Raw genomic sequence first — 24,695 nt, forward strand, 5'->3', positions numbered from 1 at the left:
TAATTATTTTGCTACAAAATTGATTTTAATAACTAAATTTTAAAAATGATAAAATTAGAATCAGTTTCTATACAACTTACCTGGTTGCACTTTTTAACAACATCTGGCCCAGGTATGGCATTGAGAAGAGCTATAATAAGATAACGATTCAGCAGCTTCCCTAGTCCTAGCTCTTGCAAGGTGTCTTCTGGGAGGAGTTCATTCCAAAGAAGAATATTGCGGAAGAGCTAAAACACAATAAAATGTCAAGTGACTATGTACCTTTTCGTCAAAGGAAAACTGTAATAGTATCCAACAAACATAAAAAGTTGGTCAAACTCTTTTAAACTCTCACTACAATTGGCACTGTTGGAACCGTCAATTTTAGAATCAACAGAAAACATTTCTGAATAAACACTTGATTCTTTCCAACCTCCATATATTTGTTCATCCTATTTTCATCTTTTTAGGACAACCGCTCAAAATCTATTTCAAATTACCTTGCTGGAGCCTTTCCTGATCAATCATCTTCCTTCTCAATCCATACTCTCCTGGAGGCTTGCGCCATCAGATACAAGACCGCAGGACCTCAGGATTCATAAAAGCACTGCTGTTAAAGCCAGTGCTACTGTTACCAACGTGTGACCTTGAGAAATCAATCAAACCTGAGAACCTCACTGCTCTAATATAGAGTATAAGATGAACAATAACCTGTGACTTTGGAGATACCTTGGGTAAAATACTTTTAAGAAAATCTAATAAAAGTAACATGGGTTGCATTTTCCTCCTCTAAATGCAGATCTTTCTGTGAATTTTATGGTATCTGCCACTTTCTTTCCAGTAATATATTTATCACACTAGGTGCTAAACTACATCCAATTGTACTAATATGCAATGCCTTTTCACAATGTCATTTTTCATGTTGCTCCCTCTTCTTGAAAAGCCTTTTTCCTGACTCAACCACATGACAAGTATTGATTCACCCTATCAAAATTGTTCTTGCTGAGGTCACCCATTACCTTATCATCATCAAATCCAGTAAAAAAAAATTCAGTCTTCTTTCTAATTCTCTTCAGTGGCATTAACACTCTGTCTTCATTCTTGAAAGCCCTTCACTTAGTTTCCCTGATGCCACTCTTTTATGACCATTCTTAGTTTCACAACTCATTCTTAAGGCCTCTCTGAAGACTCCACTTTCTCTGCCCACCTCTTATCTCAGCATCTCCCAAGGGTCTATCCTTAGCCTTCTTCTCATGCTTCATGCAATCTCCTCAGAGGCTGTCATTCATGACCATGCCTCCAAATACTGCCTATATGTGGCTGACTCCCAAATCTCCAGATCAGATCTGTCCCCTGCAATTCAGAATCATATATCCATTTGCCTCCATTTGCCCCATAGATATTAAATTCACTATGTCCAAAACAGATCTTATCTCTCCTCCCAAACCTTTTCTTCTTCCCGTAACCCCTCCAATGCCCTCAAAGAATGTCATCATAAGTTACCAGGTTGCCAAAGTCAAAAACTTGACTAATACCCTACATTCTTCACACGTAATTAATATCTTTTGAATCCATCTTTTCCTTACCTTCCTTTGCCACTGACTTAGCACCGACTTCATCCTGTATCATTTAGACCAGGGGTGAGACAACTATGGCTTGTGAGTTAAATAAACCTTACTGCCTGTTTTTGTAGAGTTGGTGAACTAAGAATGTTTATTTATTTATGTATGTATTAAAATATTTATTTATTTGGCTGCGTCAGGTCTTAGTTGAGGCATGAGGGATCTTCATTGCAGCAAGTGGGACTGTGGCAGGTGGGTTTTAGTTGTGTCATGCAGGCTCTTAGTTGTGGCATGGGGGATCTAGTTCCCTGACCAGGGATCAAACCCAGGCCCCTGCATTGGGAGCGTGGAGTCTTAACCACTGGACTGCCAGGGAAGTCCCAAGAATGGTTTTTATAATTTTAAATGATAGTAAAGTTTACTGAACCAAAGACATGCGCTCATTTGTTTACATATTGTCTATGACTGTTTGTACTACAGTGGCGGAGCTGAACAGTTCAACAGAGACCATATGACCTACAAAGCCTAAAATATTTACTGTCTGGTCCTTTACAGAATTTTGCTGATCTTCACTCTATAGTAAACTTTTTAAAAATAAAAGCAATTATTTTTATTTCTGCCGTTTTCTGCTTACCTTTAGACCTGACCAGAACTGTCTTTCTTGGAACTTTGAATGTGGTGACATTCTGTTCTCTACAGCACTAATTTGAAGCAAAAGAGAGAAAAAAGAAAATGCAAATGACTGTTCATCTTTCAGAAACAGAGTTTAAAAACCTGAATGGTTTTGTTTTTTTAAAAATCAACCAAACTAAGCCTTTACAGAATATAAAGGGAGGTGCTCTGGTGACATCTACTAAAATTACAAATGCATGCACACTTTGACTCAATAAATCCATGTCTGAGAATGCCTTCTGTAGATACATTTCCACATGTACAGAATATGTCCATAAAATTATTCCCAACATTGTTAGTAATGTTTTACTGCTTACATGCTCATCAATTACAGTACATCTATATAATGGCATATTGTGCAGCTTAAAAAAGACTGAGGAAACTTATGTGATGACATAAAAAGATCTCAAAGATGTACTAAGTCAAAAAAGTAAGGTACAAAACAATGGTTATGACTACAGTATACTTACTTTATAAGTAAATATATAAAAAAGGAGAGGAAAATAAGATTAATTCTAATTGCATTATAAGTATTAAAATTCTATAAGTGTTTAATTCTAACTGCATAAAGAAATTCTGAAAAGGTAAAAAAATTTACCAACATTGAGCATTCTTACATGCATGTATGTGTACAGAGAAGGAAGGGCAAAAACTGGGTGGATGGAGGTCAGGAATGGGAGGGAGTAAGACTTTTCATTTTAAACATAAACAAAATTTAAAAATACACATTCATACTTTTTAACCATGGGACTATATTACTTATCTAAAATATTACAAACCTTACTGGGGGGGAATTTTTACATGCAGGCATCTCTTCAGTATTCACGTTAAGTAGCAAGCTTAGAAGTTCCTTTCTTTTTTCCATGCAGCTCTTCCATCCTGTAAGTACTCTACAGCTCCAGTTCATGATCCATTACTATAAATGATGCCTTCTTAGCAAATGTAAGAATATGCATCAAATACTACTTGTTTGATCATTTAAAGGTAAATATAGAATTCAAAGATGCAGTTTCTGGCCCCTCAGTGATGTTCCAGGCCTTATGCTGGGCTTTCCGTGTCAGGCATTGTTCTGAGCACTCTCTTCATCTTCACAATGTCCTGTGAGGTAGGCATTAATTTAATGCCCAATTTTATATACAAGGACACTGATGTACAGAAAGGCCCAAGGTCAAATATCTAGTAATGGTGAATCTGGGCTCCAGAATCTGTTTCTAACCACTCTGCCATGCCAACTGTCATGTTCTTAGGAATATCATTAACCACCACGCCCAACCAAAAAAAAAAAACCTAAAACCTATGTCCAAGTGCCAGACATCATACACGGCAATATAAAAGGTGACTGAAAAATATTTGTTGAAATCTCAATTTGCATCTTAATAGGTATGTGTTTTGTAAACACTTAATACATTTAGTTTTTTTTCATTACACTCTTAAATGAATCTGTATTGCAGGAGTAACTATTTCATAAAATCTAGAAATTAGCAACTCTTACCTCATTGGATATAGAGGAATAAAAACATCATCATCTATTGCCTTCTTCATTCTTGAAACAATGGGTTTAATTAAATCCTATTTTAAAAAAATTTAAAAGCATCACTGATAGTTATAGGTAGAAATGTGTTTACCAAAAGAAGCAATTTTAACAGAATAGTGCAAATTTGTACACACAGACTTAGGTGTTAAAATAACTATCAATTAGGTACAAGAGAACTTCATTCATCCATGTTGTTGCATGTTGCAGTAGTTGGTGCCTTTTCACTGCAGCACAATATTCTGTTGCATGATGGAACATTTATTTAGACGGTCTTCAGTTTAACGGTTACTATGAATCATGTTGCTATAAAAGTTCTTGTAGAACATGTCTTTTAGTATGCATGGGCATACAATTCTAATGGGTATATGTAGAGATAGAACTGCTGGAATACAGTTCATGTTTATATGTTCAACTTTGTACAGAATGCCAAATTGTTTTCTGAAATAGTGGTATGCCATTTATATTCCCACTAGCCATGTATGAGAAATCCTGTTTCTCTACACCCTTACTAAATCCTGGTATTTTTAGGGTTTTTAAAGGCTTGCAATTCTGGTGAGTATGTAGTCATATTTTATTATGTTTTAATTTTTATTTTCCTATTGAGTAATGTGATATTCAGCATCTTCTCATATTCTTATTTACCATTTGGATATGCCCCTTTGCAAAGTATCCAATTAAGCTGCTTATCTACATATCTGTTTTTTTTTAAATTTAAATTAGGTTCTCATTGATTTGTAGATGCTTTATAAATATGGTTTCTTCACTGGTTTGTCAATATCCTTTGACACAGTATATTCACTTTGGCAAACTCATTTTATTGTTTGTATATCAAAAATTGAAAATAACCAAAACGTTGAATTATGGGAACTTTTAAGGACATCATGTTATGTCCATCCAGTGCACGAAATATTTAGCTAAAGTTTATGAAGACTGTAGTAACATGCAAATTTAAATGTTTAATATTTAAGTGGAAGAAGTAGGATACGAGTGTACATGTCCATCAGTATTATAATTCTGAAATAAAAGGTAGGCTGAAAATATCCTACAATGGAATCAGTCTTTGTACTAGGATAAAAATTTCTATAATAAGATACTGATCTTACACTTAAAAAAGGAATCCATATTTGAAAAATGGAAACGGCATACTACATACTAGAGGGAAAGTTATTTTTTTAGGTCAGTGACAATGTGTGTAGCACAAATTAAGCTGTCATATACCCTATACTAAGCAAGTTACTCATAAATGTAGAATTCAACCAAATATATTTTTTCATAAAAGGTATATCTAACTGAAGTCCTGTTTCTCTTTTCACTTAAATATCTGTAACATATTCCTCAAATGGCTGCATATCAATATTAACATTAAAAACAAATAAAAACTCAATTTTCTTTTACTCTCTCAAACATTTTGAATGTTTTTTTTGTTGTTGTTGCGGTACGTGGGCCTCTCACTGTTGTGGCCTCTCCCGTTGCGGAGCACAGGTCCGGACGTGCAGGCTCAGCGGCCATGGCTCACGGGCCCAGCCGCTCCGCGGCATATGGGATCTTCCTGGACCGGGGCACGAACCCGTGTCCCCTGCATCGGCAGGCAGACTCTCAACCACTGCGCCATCAGGGAAGCCCTTTTGAATTCTTTTAAAATACAATTATGTTTTGATTTTTTTCCACTTAATGTAAATGATTTTGAAACTCAGCCTTGATAAATATTTCCATATTAATTTTTGTTTCTTAAAAATAGTTCTCTAAAAAATGCTATAAAGGACTTTACTGAGTCAAATGACAGAAGTAGAATATGGATGGTAGATTAAGTACTGTTAAATTTACTGAAACTGCTAACTGTACTATGGTTATGTAACAGACTATCCTTAGCAAATACGCAACTTACTCTCAAAGTGTTCAGGAGAAAAAAAATCGTGTGCGTGTGTATATCTAATGGGAGAGCAAACACTAATGCAAATGGGGCAAAATATAAACGACAAGTCAATCTGGGTAAAAGGCCTATTAATATGCGATTTTTATTCATGAGAGTTTTCTGTAAGTTTGCCATTATTTTAAAATAATTGTTTAAAACAAAAAAACCCCTTAAATTCACATATTTTATAACTCGGAGCTCATTAACTTTTCCAAGTAGTAAAATACCTTTGGTAGAAAAAAAAAGTTCTCTAAAGAGTAAAGTTTTAACAACTACACACACTTCTGTATACAGACTTTATTCTTATTTTATTATTTTAATTTTCTTATTGAAAGATTCTTTAAATTCTATAATGCTTTACAATTTTCAAAAGTTTCACACACATGATAAAAATATGGGATGCTTCACGAATCTGTGTGTCATCCTTGCACAGGGGCCATCCTAATCTGTGTATCATTCCAATTTTAGTATATGTGTTGCTGAAGCGAGCACTATACAGAGACTCTAAAACAGCTCTGAAAAGGCACTTAAAAGCTCTAGCGAGTAGTTTTTATGATGCTCTGCATATCCACAGTGATAACCTGGGTGGCATGGGCAGATGTTGAGGCCCTCAGGGGAGGAGAGTAGGTGCTCACCACAGCAAGCGCAGCATTACTTCTGTGTGTGTCTGTGTACAGCGGTATGTAAGGCTTTATTTGAAAAAGTTTCTGTGGATAGAAAAAGAAATTTGAAAACTACCAATCTATCTAAGCATTCATCTGATGTCACTTTCACGTTTCCACTAACCGGTTAACCAAACTATGCACTGTCTCCTGAGGCTGTGCATAACTTCGGGCATCTTTGGACTATTAGATTTCAGTTAATGAGAAGCAAACTTCTCTCCCCTACACCTTCCATACGTTGTCCCGGTTACTTCTCAGGATCATGCAGAACAAATCTAATCATCCTTCCATATGAAAACTCTTCAGGTTTAAGATTGATATCTCACTTTTCTACATTTTCTCTTTCCCATATCATCTTAGACACTCTCCATTTAATATACTTTAACCTAAAATTAAATGCAAAATACCCAGGCAAGTCTTACTTGTGAGGAAAGCACATACAACATTTTTACTCAAAAGAGCATACACCTAGTAGGATGAACTCCCATTACTCTTTCTGCTACTCAAGAGACACTGTTGACTCATATTGGCTTTACGGTCGATTATAATCCCTCTCTGTGTTACCTATGTTGCTTCAAAGCTGTGCCTCTCCCATCTTGTATTTATGCAGTTGAATTTTTGAACACAATGGTAGGACATATGTATATTCCTTTTACATTTTGAGAGTCAGTCCATTTTCTCAGTATTTTGAAATTCTTTTGGATTCTAATTCTATTACCCACAGATCTATGACAGAATTCCTAGCTTTCTGTCATTGAGAAATTTTATTAGCATGTATTTTACATCTTCATCCAGTTCAATAAAAATATTGAACAGGACAAATCTGAGAAGATTCTGGCCCTATGGGTCAGTATTCTTCAGGTATACTCTACCCGTTTTCTTTATATCTAACTATACCATATCTTTTCCCATTTGATCTGTAAGAAAATCTTAACATATTTAAATATATTACCTACTCTACCTGTACAGTACCTTATTTATCAGTGAAAGTAACTGAGATAATATGGAAGAATATGCTTTGATAAACAGTTGTTTGTATTTAGGAACCCCATCAATGAAAGATTACAGTAAACACTGCTTTCTTATTTTAAGTGCTCGTAATCCATCTCTGTAATAATCTATTTTAGAACATTAACCAGAATCAAAACTATTCTCACCAGACATTAGTTTACAGAATCATTTGCTTTTCACTTCAAAGTCAGGAACTATGCTGTCTGACTTGTTCTTCTGGAACCTTTCTCATTCTCTTCAATTCTTAAATATCACTGAAAAAAATAGAGTGAGCTCACTGGCAAACTGTGTTACTTACCTGGAATATTACGTAGTACACTGATTCTCAAGTAGGGATAATTTTGCCATGCCTCAGAATATTTTATAAGTCTAGAGATATTTTTGGTTGTCAAGATGGGGAAGTGCTACTGGCATCTAGTGAGTAGAGGCCAGGGGAACTTAATGCATAGGACAGCCTCCCACAAAGAACTATCTGTTCCAAATGCCAAGAGTGCCAAAGTTGAAAAGTCCTGATGTAGTTCTAGTTTCCTATGGATGCAAAGACCCCATTTTCAACATTCAGAGTGGGAGGGCTTCCAGAATTAAAATCACCAGTATAAAAACTTCATGAGTGAATCCATAACACCGTTGAAAGACTTTAGTGGTTACAAAGCGCTGGGCCTGCCACTTTAATCTTTTAAAAGTGACTTGGAACTCTGGGCCCCAGCTTCTTCACCTGTAAAATGCAATTAAAGTCAACACATTTTACAAGGTTGTGAGGCTCAAATGAGAAAATGTGAAAGTGTTAAAAAAATGGCAAAGCACTATTTACATTTGGGCTATAATTAAATAATCCCACACAGAGAGCAAATACAGGACTATATAGCTGCTTCCTTGTAGCTCTAACCTACTAATCTTGGTTCTATGCTTTATGATAACACAGAATAAATCTATTCCTTCTTCAAATATAAACACTATCTCTATGCACATCTTCTTTTAAGTTGAATCTCTCTAATTCCTGCATGATTTTCACATGTTTTTATCCTGTTGGGGGTAAGTGGAAAATGCCCTTTCTCCATCAGTTGCTACTATTCAAATCTTATTCCTTCCTTCAGGTCCCTGCTCAAATGCCACATCTAACAAAAATTCTTTCACTGCAGAAAGTAATTTCTCTCTCCTGCCTCTCTTTTGAGGTTCATAGCCCTTTATCTGGGCCACTCATGGGGAGGCAATGTGGTCAGTGAGATGATCCTGGGCTTTAAAGTAAGACTAACCAAGATACAAATCCTAGTTCTGACTCAAGGCTTTACTGTGAACAACTTTTCAAGATTCAGATTCTTCAACTGTAAGATTAAGCTATCACTGTTGTTAATAGGATTGCTGGGACTAAGTGGGATGCTACAGGAATAAGACCTGACTGAGTGCCTAGTACAGAGCAGGAATCAGATAAACAAGTGCTCCTTGTCACTCCCACTTACTTCCTATTTGAAATAACAGTTTATATACATCTTGTTTCCTCTAAGATAACATGCTTCTTAAAGGCAGAATCATGCTGGTATCCCTATTCTCCCTCTTATTTCTTACAGCTTCCCTCCTTCATGACAGCAATTCCAAGTGCTAAAACTTACTGGTGTTCAGAATATGAATATGACATGTCTCCTTGCTTTTTCAACCACCTTGGTTATTCCACTCTGGGTACCCTCCAGTCTGTCAATCTCTCTCTTAATTCTCTTAAAACTCAATGTAAATTTGGTTTACTTATTTAACTGCATGAGTATACAATATTATTATCAACAAACAGAATGATAAAAAAGAGTACTACAATAAGAGTAAGATTCAACACTCTCAACAGAGCCTCTAAAAAGTTCCTTCCTCTTTATGTCTTATGTTCAGTGAAACTCAATTCTAAATTATGCTAAGATGAGAATCTATCCTATTGAAGCTTGAATCCTCAAAGAGATTACTGTTCTCAACTTTGGCAGATTATAGAAAACTAGTTAGTATAATGAATGTTAGCCTAGTTTTAAAATCATTGTTAGGGCTTCCCTGGTGGCGCAGTGGTTGAAGGTCCGCCTGCTGATGCAGGGGACACGGGTTCATGCCCCGGTCCAGGAAGATCCCACATGCCGCGGAGTGGCTGGGGCCGTGAGCCATGGCCGCTGAGCCTGTGTGTCCAGAGCCTGTGCTCTCCCACGGGAGAGGCCACAACAGTGAGAGGCCCACGTACCGCCAAAAAAAAAAAAAAAAATCATTGTTAAAGTAAGGTCATAATAATACTACTAGACTTTTGCCAAAAAACAAAGGTAATTAGTATTTTTTTCTTTTAGAAGGAATGAATTTGCACTAATATATTTATGCTTTTTCGTCTCTGCAGGGCCACTGTATATTCACAAACCTGAAAGACAGCTGGCTGGGCCATGAGAACACAAATCAGACCACTGAACAGAGAGAAATAAGCTAATAAGAATGAAAGTAATAATCTGGATCTTATTGAATGTATGTGTATCCTTTTATAAGCATTACCATTCCTGTAAGAATGTTCAGAAATATCAAGGTGTATTCTTTCATCTTATTAACTGTAAAGAGCAAAAAATGGTCAATCCTAGTCTTCTGATAATTACTTCTTCTGCATATTCCGTAAACAAAGATTTATAATAAATTATATTGATTTACAAATATATCAAGAAATTCATAATTCTAGAAATTATTACCTGTTTGCCTTTACTAATAACTTCATTTTCACAAGTGGAATGTTCTTCAAGGATCATTCTGCTCTGTGTTATTAAATTTGTTGTCTGTGAGGTTGACAAGGGATCCCAAATGAATTCTACAAAGTCTGAAACAAAAATTTTTGGCGGTGCACAATTTAGTTACTAGACTAAGCTTTGCTTGTCACATATAAACAATTGAGGCCTTTAGCAAACACTACTTTCCTCCTTATGTGGTTTAAAATCCATGACAATCAGTACCATTACGTATTTGCATATACTCTCTTTTGTTGCAGTCTGGCTCAACTGCAACCCTAGTTAAATCACCTTGTCACAGCATCTGTGCCTGCAACCATGTGGCTAAAACATGGCTGGAAAAAAATACACTCTAAATTGATCACCATGAAACTCCAGTGAGCCCTTAATGCTGCCCAGCAATCACATTCTGTTTCCCTGGCCCGTTCTCTTTCCTAGACAATTATTTCCTGACTTATCCTTACTCCTTGCTCTCAGTTAATGGACTTTACTCTTCCAGATGAATATTTCTTACGTTTTCTCTTCTCCACACTTGCTCTCACTCTCAGCTGATTACTTCCCCATTTGATAAGAAAAATAGAATCAATCAGAAAAGAAGCTCCACGAGCTCCTCCTACAGAATCTACACAGCTACCAGCACCTGTACTCATAAACTCTAACTTGTCTCCCATTCCTATGGATGAAGCACTACACTCCTTGCCAAGGCCAACCCTTTATTTGTACAAAAGACCCCAACCCCTTTGGCTTTCTTGAAGATCCTGTTCCTGGAATTCTGCCCTCTCACTTCCACTGGATCTTTTCTATCACTCTACAATTATTTCTCTTGTATTAAAAATAATCCCTCTCTTGACCCTACTTTCCTCTCCAGTGCTGCCTTATTTCTTTCCTTCATTTTATAACAAAATTACTCAAAAAACTTCCTATCTCCAATTTCTCTCCTCAAACTCCTGAATTCACTTCAGTTAGGCCTTACTTCCAACTATTCTCCTAAACTACTCTTACCAAGTCACAGATAACCTTCACATTTGTAAAATCTAATGGTTGATTCTACTCCCCATCTGATTTATCAGCAACAATCACAACACTTTTCTTTACTTGGCTTCCAGGATACTACTTCCGTGTCCCACTTACCTCTCTGGTCTCCTTTACTGTCTGCTTGTCATCTTGTTGACTTTCTAAATGCTGGAGTACCTCAGGACTCTGGTCACTTACCTTCTCTTTCCTATTTATATTTATACTTTATACAGAATTCAACCACTTTCCAGCCACCTCCACTTTTAACACTCAAGCCTAAGCTACCATCATCTGTTGCTTGGATTACTGCAAAAGCTTCCTAACTGGTCTGCCTACAGTTCATTCTCAACACAATAACCAGAGTAATTCTGTTAAAATGTTAAGGCAGATCTTGTCACTTCTCTGCTCTAAACTCTCCAACTGCTTCTCACTCTTTCACTTAAGTAAAAGTCCTTACAAATGATTTTAAGGCCCCATATGACACAGCCAGTCATCCTGCTCACCTCTTCGTAGTCTCCCCCTTGCTCACTCTACTAAAGTTACCCTGGCTTATGTGCTGTTTTTCAAGCAAATCAGGCTAGCTCCTGCCTCAGGGCCTTTGTACTTGCTGTTTCTGCTGCCTTGGATGCTGTTACCTCAGATATTCATATGGCCCACTTCTTTACTTCCTTTTGGAATCTGCTCATTTGTGACCTTCCCAGGAAAGCCTTCCCTGGCCAACCTATTTTAAATTGCACTACTCTTTCATAATTTGTATCTCTTTCCCTTACTTTATTTTTCTCCTTGGCCCTTTTAACCAACATACTCTAGATTTTATTTATTTATCTTGTTTATCGTTTGTCTTCTGCATGGAATGTAAGCTCCATGAGAGCAGGGATTATTATTTTGTTCATTGTTGTATACACTGAAGTAACAACTGTGCTTGACCCTTGTAAAATACATGTTAAATAACGTTTTTAAATTTAAATAGGTTAAAAAGAAACACCCCAAGTCAAATATAAAACAGTGATTTCTCAGGCATCTACAAGGTTAGGCTTGTAATAATCTCAGAAATATTTGGTCAACTAATACTGAGAGCCTACTATGCGCCTAACATTAACGACAGGAAACAAAGCAATAAGTAAGACGAGGTAACTGCCTCTGAACAATTCTGTCTAATGGCGAATACAAACGTTTAGGTAAGCAATTATAATTTAATGCGTAGATGCCACCCTAAGTATGAGTTCAGAGTGCTACAGGAACCCTGAGAGGTATGCCTAATCCAGTTCCTAGAAGTGATGTCCATACCGGGTTCTGAAAGATGAGAAGAAGTTAGCTAGATGAAAGAGGTAGAGTTAGGGGATTTGTTAAGTGGATGGAGGGCAGAAGATATAAAGGCCAAGGAGAATATAGCTGAAGTCCAGTAGAGGTGGAAATGAGGGGAAGAAGGAAACGAGCTTGGCAGGAGATGGGGCTAAAGCACTACTAAACAGAGACAAAATCCTGAAAGGCCTGGAAAGCATGTTAAAGAGTTTAGACTTCATCCTAAAGACAGTTAAGAATAATTAAAGTGTTTTACGTGAGGCATGACAGAATCAGACATATTTTAGATAGATCACCATGGTTTCTGTATAGAAAATGGGTTAGAAAAAGGAAAAAAAAAACAGACTTGGCAATTGCTTATATAAGGAGGTAAGAAAAAGGGAGGAGTGGATGACTTCAAAGTTCTGGTTTGAATATGTGGGTAGATGGAGGTACCATTTTCTAGACAAGGAATATAAGAGGAGCAGGTCTGCAGCAAAGATGACAAGTATGATTTTGCGTGTGGAGTTTGAGTTGTCAAGTAGATGTACTCAGAAGGTACTTTGATAAGAGAGATCTGGTGCTCTAAGAAGACATCTGGACTTGTTCTTCCAGTTCTTTTTGATTTAAAATGAAGCAGAATAGTACCATCCAAAAGAACTTTCTGTGATGATGGAAAAAAACATCTTACATCTGCACTATTTAATATGATAGCCATGAGTGATATATGGCTATTGAAGATTTAAAATGTGGCTAGTGTGACTGAGAACTGAATTTTAATTTTACTAATTTGAAATTTATATTTTAATAGCTACATATTGCTAGTGGTTACCATAATGAGCAACACAGATATAGATGGCACTAGAGGAGAGTATGCAATTACTCAGGGAGCTCATGAAGAAGATCCAGGATAGGACTTGAGAGTAAATATACAGTATTAATTTCTCATAATGCTACTTATTTGAGGAACTGTTTAATTGTAAGTGAAAATTTGGAGTTTTCAGATGAGTACTTAAATAAGGCACATATATTCTATGCTATCATTAATAGTGCTTAATAGCTAAAAGTAAATAGTTAAAAGTACTATCTTTCTAAGATACCCATGATTGCACTGAAAGTTATATGAAAAAAAAATCTTTAAAGTATAGTCAAGTTGGCTGAGAAGCACTATAAAGTAAGTTGCTTCATCTTTTAAGAGTTCTACAGACTTTGCTGTCAGAATCCATTCTCAGTGACATGGTGGAACAGATCCTTATCAAATACAATTTCAGATAAAACAAGTCTTCAGACTGAAGCACAAAAATCAATGCCCAAGGGTTTCTGAGTGCTGGTGGCAGATGTGAGGGAAATGTAGTAATGTTTTTTAAAGAAAGAAGAAACACACCATACACAAAAATAAACTCAAAATGGATTAAAGACCTAAATGTAAGGCCAGCCACTATAACACTCTTAGAGGAAAATATAGGCAGAACACTAACATAAATTGCAGCAAGATCTTTTTTGATCCACCTCCCAGTGAAAATAAAAACAAAAATAAACAAATGGGATCTAATTGAACTTAAAATCTTTTTTTGGGCCATGCCACATGGCTTGTGGGATTTTAGTTCCCCAACCAGGGATCAAACCCAGGACATCAGAAGTGAGAACACGGAGTTCTAACTACTGGACTGCCAGGGAATTCCCTAAACTTGAAATCTTTTGTACAGCAAAGGAAACCATAAACAAAACAAAGAGACAAGCCTCAGAATGGGAGAAAATATTCACAAATGAAGGAACCAACAAGGGATTAATCTCCAAAATACACAAACAGTTCATGCAGCTCAATAGCAAAAAAACAAATAACCCAATCAAAAAATGGGCAGAAGACCTGCATAGGCATTTCTCTGAAGAAGACATACAGATGGCCAAAAAGCACATGAAAAGCTGCTCAACATCACTAATTATTAGAGAAATGCAAATCAAAACTACAATGAGGTATAACCTCACACCGGTCAGGATGGCAATCATCAGAAAGTCCACAAACAGTAGTGCTGGAGGGGGTGTGGAGAAAAGGGAACCCTCCTACACTGTTGATGGGGATGTGAATTGGTACAGCCACTATGGAGAACAGTTATGGAGGTCCCTTAAAAAACTAAAAACAGAACTACCATATGACCCAGCAATCTCACTCCTGGGCAAATACCTGGAGAAAACCATAATTCAAAATGATACACGCACCCCAATGTTCACTACAGCACTGTTTACAACAGCCAGGACATGGAAGCAACTTAAATGTCCATCAACAGAGGAATGTATAAAGAAGATGTGGTACATATATACAATGGAATATCACTCAGCCATAAAAAAGAACAAATAATGCCATTTGCAGCAATATGGATGGACCTAGAGATTGCCATACTGGGTGAAGTAAGTCAGACAAAGACAAATATCACATGTTATCGCTTATATGTGGAATTTAAAAATAAGGGTACAAATGAATTTATTTACAAAATAGAAGTAGAATCATGGATATGGAAAACAAACCTATGGTTACCAGGGGATGGGGGGAGGGGTAAATCAAGAGATTGGGATTGACATGTACATACTACTATATATAAAATTGATAACTAATAAGAACCTGCTGTATAGCACAGGGAACTCTACTCAATACTCTGTAATGGCCTATATGGGAAAAGAATCCAAAAAGAGAGTGGATATGTATAACTGATTCACTTTGCTGTACATCTGAAACTAACACAACATTGTACATCAACCATACTCCAATAAAAATTTAAAAAAAAAAGAAACGTAAGGGGAGAAGTTAAGGGAAAGAAAGAAATACATGTAGGAGATGAAAGTGTGCCCCTAATAAATGACTTATAAAAAAGTAACTAATGAAAGTAATGCTAGGGCTTCCCTGGTGGTGCAGTGGTTAAGAATGCACCTGCCAATGCAGGGGACATGGGTTTGAGCCCTGGTCCGGGAAGATCCCACATGCTGCAGAGCAACTAAGCCCGTGCGCCACAACTACTGAGCCTGCACTCTAGAGGCCGCTTGCTGCCAATTAGAGAAAAGCCTGCATGCAGCAATGAAGACCCAACGCAGCCTAAAATAAAATAAATAAATTAAAAAAATAAAAATAAAAGTAATGCTAATGTCACAAATACTAAAGATCCAAAAGTATCAGGAGTTTGATAGCCAATCACTTGCACAAACAAGCATTTTTTAATCAGCTTAACTTATAACATCTGTTGCTTTTTACTGCATATTACAGTTGTTGTGTTCAAAAACGTCTAAAAAAATTTGTGACTGTAACAGAAATTAATGATCTTACACTTTGCCAAAGAACAATTTAATTTTATCAAGATTACAAAACAGTACCTGTAAGTCGAGGAATAATTGTTTTGCTGATGACAGTAGATAAGATTTTCTTATCAGAACGATTTTCCTTCTTTGAATCTTCCATACTGCTATCTATAAATTCTTCTATAGATGTGAACCATGGCATCTGTTTTAAACCTATGGAATCAAACTTATAAATAAAATTATCTAAGTTATAAATAAATTCTTAAACATTAGTTTATTTTTAAATAGTTAACTTTTCAGTAATTACCAGAGCTTCTCTAATGATCAAAGGAGAATAATTCCATATTTTAACCCAATGTATACAGTACTAGACCACCAAGGCTAGGCAGGATGACATGACTAAGACATGATGTCTAGGCAGTAGGACGGAACACTGCGTTTCATGCATTCATTCATATCCAGAAATGTCCACTGTGTGTTCAGAGCCTACTACATGGCAGGTACTGTTAGGAGCAAAATATGCATTTATAACAACAGCAGTTAAAACAGCCACGGAATTTGTTTATAAAAATACACTTATCTCACGCAAAATTCACTTCTGGCTCTCTCGAGTTTCACTGGCACAAATGTATACTTTGCATGTGGTTTAGCTTATTATTCAACAAACAGCAGATGGCCAATTATTATTTGTTGAATAACTGAATGAACAGATCTTTGCTGGATGTAACAGAGTACTCAGTTCAGCTGGAGTGGTTAACAACTAGGCTGCTTTCCGACCAACTATCTACCACTTTCTCAGGGATAAGCTTGGCTCCTAAATTATGAACACTGCATGGCCCTAACACAGAGCCTGAAGGCATGCATGACTAGAGCAGAGGAAGATAAACGACAAGGATCCATCCTTTACTTTGTTAAATCTTTATTTTCAGGTCTTTCTTCATTTTCTCATTTCTGTTTGCTTAACAGGCATATCCACATGGATGTCCCATCATCATTTCATTGTCTATAAAGTAGAACTTCCATCAAAACCGTTCCCCTCTCTGAAAAGTCACCATTTTTATGAATTGAACTACCATTGTACTAATAACTCAGACTCCAAACCTTGGGGTCATCTTTCTGATGTGTTGGTGTTAGGGTTATTCTCAGTATTTTACTGATTCTTACTTCATAACAACACTTGTAATCAACACTTTCTCTTCCCTTGTAATCAACACTTTCTTTCTCTTCCCTTTGTCACTATCAACCCACGTGAGGAATTCTTCACCCTGCACTTGGGCTACAGCAATAGCCTTTCAGTATATACCTTCAACTCTTTCTCCCTAGCCTCCAAGTTAGCCTGTTGCTCAGGGCTTCCTAAAACATTACCTTCATCATGTACGCCTCCCATTATCTATCAAAACAAGTTCATATCTCTTAATTTAGGATCTATGCAGTCTACTAAACGAATATTTCTCCCTATGTACCTTTATAAAATACCTTTTCCTTCCTCTGTCTTCCTGTTTAAATTCTATATATCCTTCAAATCGTCATTTAAATTCCTCATCTTCATTGTAGCTTTCCTAGCCAAGTATTCCCATTATGTCATCTCCAACTTCAGAACTCTTGGTACCTATTTTGAATTTCACTCAAACAGACTGTAAAACTCTTAAGGTCTAATACTATCTTTACTTTTTTGAGTGATCTTCAACTTATCATAGAAGAAGATTTAAAAGAAAAAGTGTTTCCTTTACTGATGTTAAGTGTCACTCAGCCTTAAAAACAGAATGAGAACCAAGAAAAGATGAGTGCAGACTATTACTCCAAAGCACAAATTATCAATTCCAACTCTAAAGGAATGGTACTTTATAGTTAACCTGATAACTAGAGGATTTAAGTAACTAAATGTGATCAGGATTATTTTTTTCACATGATAAGCTTATGTACCTTAAGAGGATTCCAATCAATCAACTGAAATCGTATTAGGGGATTTAAAAGCTTCGGAATGCATAAACTAATGAAAGCTTCATAATAAGAATCAGGAAACTTTTCTCGCCACTGTTGAAATTTCAATAAAATATTCTGGATATTACAAAAATCATCGTGTACATCTTCAAAAATCTTCTTATGATCCTGTAAAATGTCACCTGTGAAGAAAATGAGTCTCTGTATATTATGCATTTTAAGTTTGTGATCTTGAAGTTTGCTTCCTATAAACATAGTTACATATAATTTATGTAATCAACTGAGCTGAAAACTATCCTTTGACGTTAACATATAAATTAGGTTTTATTAAAAAAACACTTTAGTAACAATTGACACTAATAAAGTCTGCCGTTTATTGAGCCCCTGCTATATGCCAAAACACTATAAATACATTACCTCACTTCATCATCATAACTATGTTCCCTATAAGGTAGGTGTTTCTAGCCTACCTATTTACAGACAAAGAACAAGCAAACAAACAACAATATCAGATATAGTGAAGTCAAGGAATCTGCCAATGATCACACAGACTAGATCCCTTCTTTGAACTCATCTGGTTGACTGTAAAGCCCACACTCAACTACACATATTTTACCTTCTTATAATGCTAAAACTGGGCTTTACTATATTCAATTATTTTAAATTAAAAATTATAATATAGAAAGTATGCAGTAGAGAAATGAAGCCAAAAATGTTCATGGTTCCTTTTATAACAGGAGATGAAAAAGGTTGATGGAGAAAACTCAGGAATACTCATCATGCTCCTCCATTTTATCCATTTTTTCAGAGGAAAGGACAAGTCTTATTTGGAAAAAAAATGTATTCCTCTTTTCCTGAATTTTACCAACTGTTTTACATAGCTTAAATAATTAAGGGCAATCACAGCAAAGCATTTTCCAGCATTTCAATACTTCAAGACACATTAGAAACTTGATAACTGACCTTGGCTTTTTTGGAAGTCCATCATGTCTGCTGGAGATAGTTCATCATCACTAGATGTTCCTTCCTGATGAGTACAATTCCCAGAAAGAACCCTTGCTTGTCTTCTTTGTGCCCTATATTTTGCAATAAACCAAAAATAAATAAAAAACAAATAGCTCCTGTTGAAAAGAAATGCTTTAAAACAAAAAGTCATCATTTACTTAAAATACCCAGAAATAAACCATCACATTTGCATGCAATTTTATATTAATATTTTTGACATTTTAGCTTCATTAATCTGAACTGGTTCTCCCTCTTTTTTCCTGTAAGACATTCCCATAGCCTACCCAGATTTGGAAGAGCAGGTAACAATGTAATTAGGACCGGCTTCTAGGTATGAGCCATTCCCAGGCTGATAAATGCCATTTTACCCATTCCTTCTGACTGATCCAAATATACCAGTGCATCTTTAAACCATAAATTTTGGTTTTACATCATTCTCACAAATTAATATGCTAAGGTTATGGTTATTTATACTATATGGTTAATTTTATTTAAGTAGAAAAAATACTTGCTCAATGATGCTTTAAGTCTTTATATAGTTACCTTCGAGATTCAATCTCTTCTAAAATCCATTGAGTTTTTTCATCTATAGCCAAGCTTCTATTTGTTGACGTCTCAGCTTTGCCTGTTAATGAATAAAATTGATTTCATACTGCAAATTCTCAAAAGAAATACAGTGAAACACTTTGAAAACAAGTTATATCTTAGGTATATATACATATCTGTATATATAAACACACACATAGAATATGCTTAAATTGCATATTTCATCATGCAATGAAATTGCAATGTTAACTCCCTATCGCAATATTAACAGTCATTGAGCTTGCTAGTCTACGAAAATGTACCTTGTCTGGTGAATATAGTTCAGCACTTGAGAACAGTAACAAAATTTAATAGAAAGTTTCTTTCCCTAGTATTCTTTTTCATCAGTTTTCACCAGTTTTTTTTCTGTCCCTATAATCAAATGCTAGAAACATTTGCATTACCAATATGTCATTCATATTATTTCCTATTTTAGCATGTACTGTAATTTATGACCAACTGAATGTCATGTATTTGAGTCATTCTGATTTTGCTTTTATCATCTACTTGATGCTATGGCCCATTTCTTTCACTATACCCTGACAGCACCTTAATCAATGGAAGACATCTCTGAAAGTACAAAACCAGTGTGACAACTAAAGGGAAGCATCCAAATCTTTTATTAATATAATGAGATCTTACAGATGATTCTATAGTGAACCCACCAGAATTTCTTTAACCTCCACAAACAATCTGTGGACGGGCTATGGAAAATTTATAGAGTTATATTTCTGACACAGTCTATATATTTATTTCAAGTCATCTCCAAGCAGTCATTAAATGGTCCTATAAATATTTTGTTTCAAATACTAAATGATTAGAAGTTATAATTTTCATGTTTTAGTTTTAGACTGCATTTAAGACATTTTGAAGCCCTAGCTTAAATGGTCTGGGATTTTTGGAAGGGGGTAATTGAAAGGTTAGTGGGAAAATACTCAAAAAACATTTTTTATACAGGAATAAAAATATTGTTATCTTTTAGCTGATAATTTAGCTTAATGAATAAAAAAATCACATTGAACATGAAAAACACTAACGTGATAACTCTTGTAAATACGCTGATTCATGTTTTAATTCATCTTGCCTGCGTTTCATAAAGATCATGGCTTGTTTTACAAGGAGTGCATGCATGGCTGATTCTATTTCTTGGATGTTGATAATCTGAAATACATATATAAGTAACATTTTGTGGGTCATCATTAATGAATTATAAAATATAATATTTATATATAAGCACATTACATGCTCAATTCTCATATACAGAAACATTTTTTATACCATCTCATTTCAGTTAAAAGAACACTGTGAGGAACAGACCTAGCTTCCAATACTTTTAATACTAATAAAACTAGAAAATCAACTTACTGTATTAAAACAGCTATAAATATCATAAATAATAAAACCTAATGGGCTGGAGTCAGGAACATGGTAAAAGTAGATAGATAAGAAGAAGGATTCTTTTTTGAGCTAAAAGAGGAGGAGGAAATGATGACTGCAGCTATTTTTCACAGGCTGAGGTGGGGCAGACTGTAGGGAACACTTGAGGAAACTGGTAAAATTTGAAAAAAATAGAGAACTGAAGAGACCTAACCAGACAAGTAAGAAAGCTGTCAAGCAGAATTGAGTGATTAGTTGAAACTGGCATTTTTATATTTCTTGGGCAACAATCCCACCCACTCCAATGATGTTCCATAGCTAATGCTATGGATTCAAGCCTTTGACAGTGTAATTCTTCAAGGATGAATGAAGAAAGTTACACTGTAATAGATATTTCAGAAAAGTAATGACCAAGTGATATTAAAGGTAGTCAACTTAAAATAATAGGGGAGAAAATACAATTATTTGGTAATATTTTAAAAGTAAATTAAAAGTAATGCAGAAAGTGTATTTTTAAAATGATTAGTCTACTTTAAAAAAAGGACAACTTAAGACCCCAGTGTAAGGACTTAGTACGTATAAAACAAAAACAAAAATTATAATGGAAAAGAATGATTCATAAATCTGATTAACACAAAAATTTCAAAACATCTGATGTCATTGCTAATTACTAGAGAAACGCAAATCAAAACTACAATGAGGTATCTATCACCTCACACTGGTCACAATGATCAACATCTAAAAGTCTACATATAACAAATGCTGGAGAGGGTGTGGAGAAAAGGGAACCCTGCTACACTGTTGGTGGGAATGTAAACTGGTGCAGCCGTTATGGAAAACAGTATGGGGGTTCCTTAAAAAACTAAAAATAGAGTTGCCGCATGATCTTGCAATCCCACTCCTGGGTACGTATCTGGAGAAAACTCTAATTCGAAAAGATACATGCACACCAATGTTCACAGCAGCATTATTTACAATAGCCAAGACAGGGAAACAACCTAAAGGTCCACTGACAGATGAATGGATAAGGAAGATGTGGTGTACACACGCACGCATGCACATACACACACACACACACACACACAAATGGAATACTACTCAGCCATAAAAAAGAATGAAATAATGCCATTTGCAGCAACATGGATGGACCTAGAGATTATCACAGTAAATGAAATAAGTCAGGAAGAGAAAGACAAATACCATATGATATCACTTATATGCAGAATCTAAAATATGATACAAATGAACTTATTTACAAAACAGAAACAGACACAGAAAACATACTTCTGTGTCACAGACACAAAAAACAATACCAGAGAAAGGGGGTGGGGGAGGGATAAATTAGGAGTTTGGGATTAGTGGATACAAACTACTATATATAAAATAACCAGGTCCTACTGTTCATCATGGGGAACTATATTCAATATCCTGTAATAAACCATAATGGAAAAGAATATGAAAAAGAACATACATATACATAACTGAATCACTTTGCCGTACACCAGAAACTAACACGTTGTAAATCAACTATATTTCAATAAAAAAAATTAAAAACAAAAAAACACATCTAATGTGAAAAAAAACATTGCAAACAAAATCAAAAGACAGGGCAAACTGGAATGCTTACCTACATCAAATAGGATAAAGCACTAAAATTTTTAAGCAATAAAGAACTGTTCACCATATACTGGAAAAAGAAAAAAGGAAAAAACCCCCACAAAAAACCTCCATATAAACCAAGAAGATAGCAGGGCAAAGGACACAAATAATTCAAAAGAAGAAAAACTACATTAACAAAACAAAGGTTTGTTTGAGATCAAAATAAATATGTAAAACCAAAAACCATTTTTTAATGTAGTAAACTAGAAACTGATACAACCTTTCTGGAGGATAATTTAGCAATGTTCCATAAGCCTTAAAAATATTTAGACCCTTTCACTTAATAATTTACTTTCTAGGAACTTTTCTTAAACAGATGGAATTTAAAAAATTTATACTGCTATTTATAAGTTGCAAAATGATTACAAAAAACACCTAACTGTCCAACATCGAGGGAATACTTAATACTCCAGTATGTCAAAAATATGTAGGAAGAGTCCTAGATGAAATATTTATTTATGGGATTTAGACTTTTAAAAAAATCACACTGTAAGAGAATTTCTCCATAAAAAGAAAATGATTACATATTTATAGACATGTACCTTTTCATTAAGACAGTCAATTAAATTCTCCACATAAACTTTCATGCTTTTATAGAATTTAAAATTTAGAACTTGATTTGATGAATTCTCTAGGTTCTGGATGGTACTCTTTGAGCTCTTGACATCTTCTATGTATTTTTCATATTCCCTCAGGTGTGAGCGGTGAGTATCCTGTAGTAATGTTAATCTAAATAAATATAAAATAAAAATAAATAAAAATCGTTTTATATTACAAACTTTTATTTCTATTATAGTAAGTAGCAGTCTAATGAAAAATTTTTTCAAATCTACCTTACAAAGACCACCAAGGAAACTGACAATCATATAAACCTGGGTTTATAAGACTTGTAGAGCAAAGGAAAACACCAGGATAAAAGAGGTTTCAAAGGGAAAGGTAGGAAAGGACACTTAAAGATTTTTAGGTGCTGGAGCTAATCATAAGTTAGTCTTAGAGGAGAAGTTAGTAAGTGTGGATTGATCAGATTTTATAAACAAGGTGAGTTCCTGCAATAATCAGTGGTTTTATATTTGAAACACAGGAGTCCATGTGGAGTTACTGTTAAATCAATCTGTGGTCTTCCTTGCAATATGGGTATCTGAGCTGGTATTAAAACCATATGAGCATGTTATGATTTAGTAATTTATAATATTATAAATATTATAATTTATAATCATTAAAGTATTAAAATATTTAATATTAAATTTAATATTTAAAACCAACATTTTAATAATATTTAAATATTAATATTAAATATCAATAAATATTTAATATTAATAAAATTAAATATTAAATTAACATTAAAATTTAATATTAAACTTTATAATTTATAAATTATTTTGGTAATAATTTATCTGTTTTGTGACTCATAATGGTTTCTGTTTTGTCATTAGAATTTTTTTTTTTTTTTTTTTTTTTGCGGTACACGGGCCTCTCACTGTTGTGGCCTCTCCCATTGCAGAGCACAGGCTCCGGACGCGCAGGCTCAGCGGCCACGGCTCACGGGCACAGCCGCTCCGTGGCATGTGGGATCTTCCCAGACCGGGGCACGAACCCATGTCCCCTGCATCGGCAGGCAGACTCTCAACCACTGCGCCACCAGGGAAGCCCTGTCATTAGAATTTGATGTTCCGTGAGGTGCACTTCATTCCCTCTGTTGTTGCTGTAGCCCCTATACTGCTCTGTTGATGTTCAGAAAGCCCAGTTTCTTTCAGCTCTTGTGAATATCACATGTATCAACTGATGTAACATAAAAAGACTCTCAAATACAATTCAACATCTGCTTATCTTTTAAAATTCACTTACCCCTTACATATACATGCCAATGGAGAAATAAGAAACACACAAAAAATCCAGAATGTGTTTTACACTAATATTTGACACTCTGAGCACATTAGAATTAGAGAATTAACTAAATGAAATAACAAATTCATAGTATTTGGACTTGAATCAAACAATTAAAAAAATTAAACTTCTGCTAACCTCCTCTAAAATGAAAACTCATTAGCAAGCACTTGCTTAGGCCAAATGTCCTCTTCTCAAGTTTCCCTTGAACAATGACTACTGCATTTGTCTCTGAAAATCTTTCCTTGCTTTATATAAAAAATAGAGGCAGTTAAGAAATAAATCAAGATAATAATGTACAGCAAGCATTATTATTATTATTATTATTATTATTATTTTTTTTTTTTGTGGTACACGGGCCTCTCACTGTTGTGGCCTCTCCCGTTGCGGAGCACAGGCTCTGGACGCGCAGGCTCAGCGGCCACGGCTCATGGGCCCAGCCGCTCCGCGGCATGTGGGATCCTCCCAGACCGGGGCACGAACCCGCATCCCCTGCATCGGCAGGCGGACTCTCAACCACTGCGCCACCAGGGAAGCCCAGCCAGCATTATTAACAAAATGCTTTAAGTGTAGTATTACTGGTTACAGCAGTAAATGTGTAAGTACATA

The 24,695-nt window shown here is 35.4% G+C and overlaps 1 protein-coding gene across 3 annotated transcripts in view; it reads right to left on the minus strand.

Annotated features, from left to right (window-relative positions):
• GCFC2 (GC-rich sequence DNA-binding factor 2) overlaps positions 1-24,695 on the minus strand; it is a 66,079-nt gene that overhangs the window by 4,070 nt on the left and 37,314 nt on the right. Inside the window, exons 6-15 of one of the 3 annotated variants that reach the window (XM_081253760.1) lie at positions 22,745-22,931; positions 20,204-20,327; positions 19,125-19,206; positions 18,540-18,652; positions 17,559-17,758; positions 15,711-15,861; positions 10,023-10,147; positions 3,706-3,782; positions 2,176-2,242; positions 81-227 (exon numbers count right to left, since the gene is read on the minus strand). In XM_081253760.1, coding sequence (XP_081109886.1) covers positions 81-227; positions 2,176-2,242; positions 3,706-3,782; positions 10,023-10,147; positions 15,711-15,861; positions 17,559-17,758; positions 18,540-18,652; positions 19,125-19,206; positions 20,204-20,327; positions 22,745-22,931 — 1,273 coding nt within the window. Of the gene's footprint in view, positions 1-80; positions 228-2,175; positions 2,243-3,705; positions 3,783-10,022; positions 10,148-15,710; positions 15,862-17,558; positions 17,759-18,539; positions 18,653-19,124; positions 19,207-20,203; positions 20,328-22,744; positions 22,932-24,695 lie in introns of those variants that run through there. The other 2 variants (XM_081253761.1, XM_081253762.1) reach the window with 2 other exon arrangements.

Source organism: Mesoplodon bidens, assembly GCF_964165515.1.
Source record: "Mesoplodon bidens genome assembly, chromosome: 14".
In the NCBI taxonomy this organism is placed as follows: domain Eukaryota; kingdom Metazoa; phylum Chordata; class Mammalia; order Artiodactyla; family Ziphiidae; genus Mesoplodon; species Mesoplodon bidens.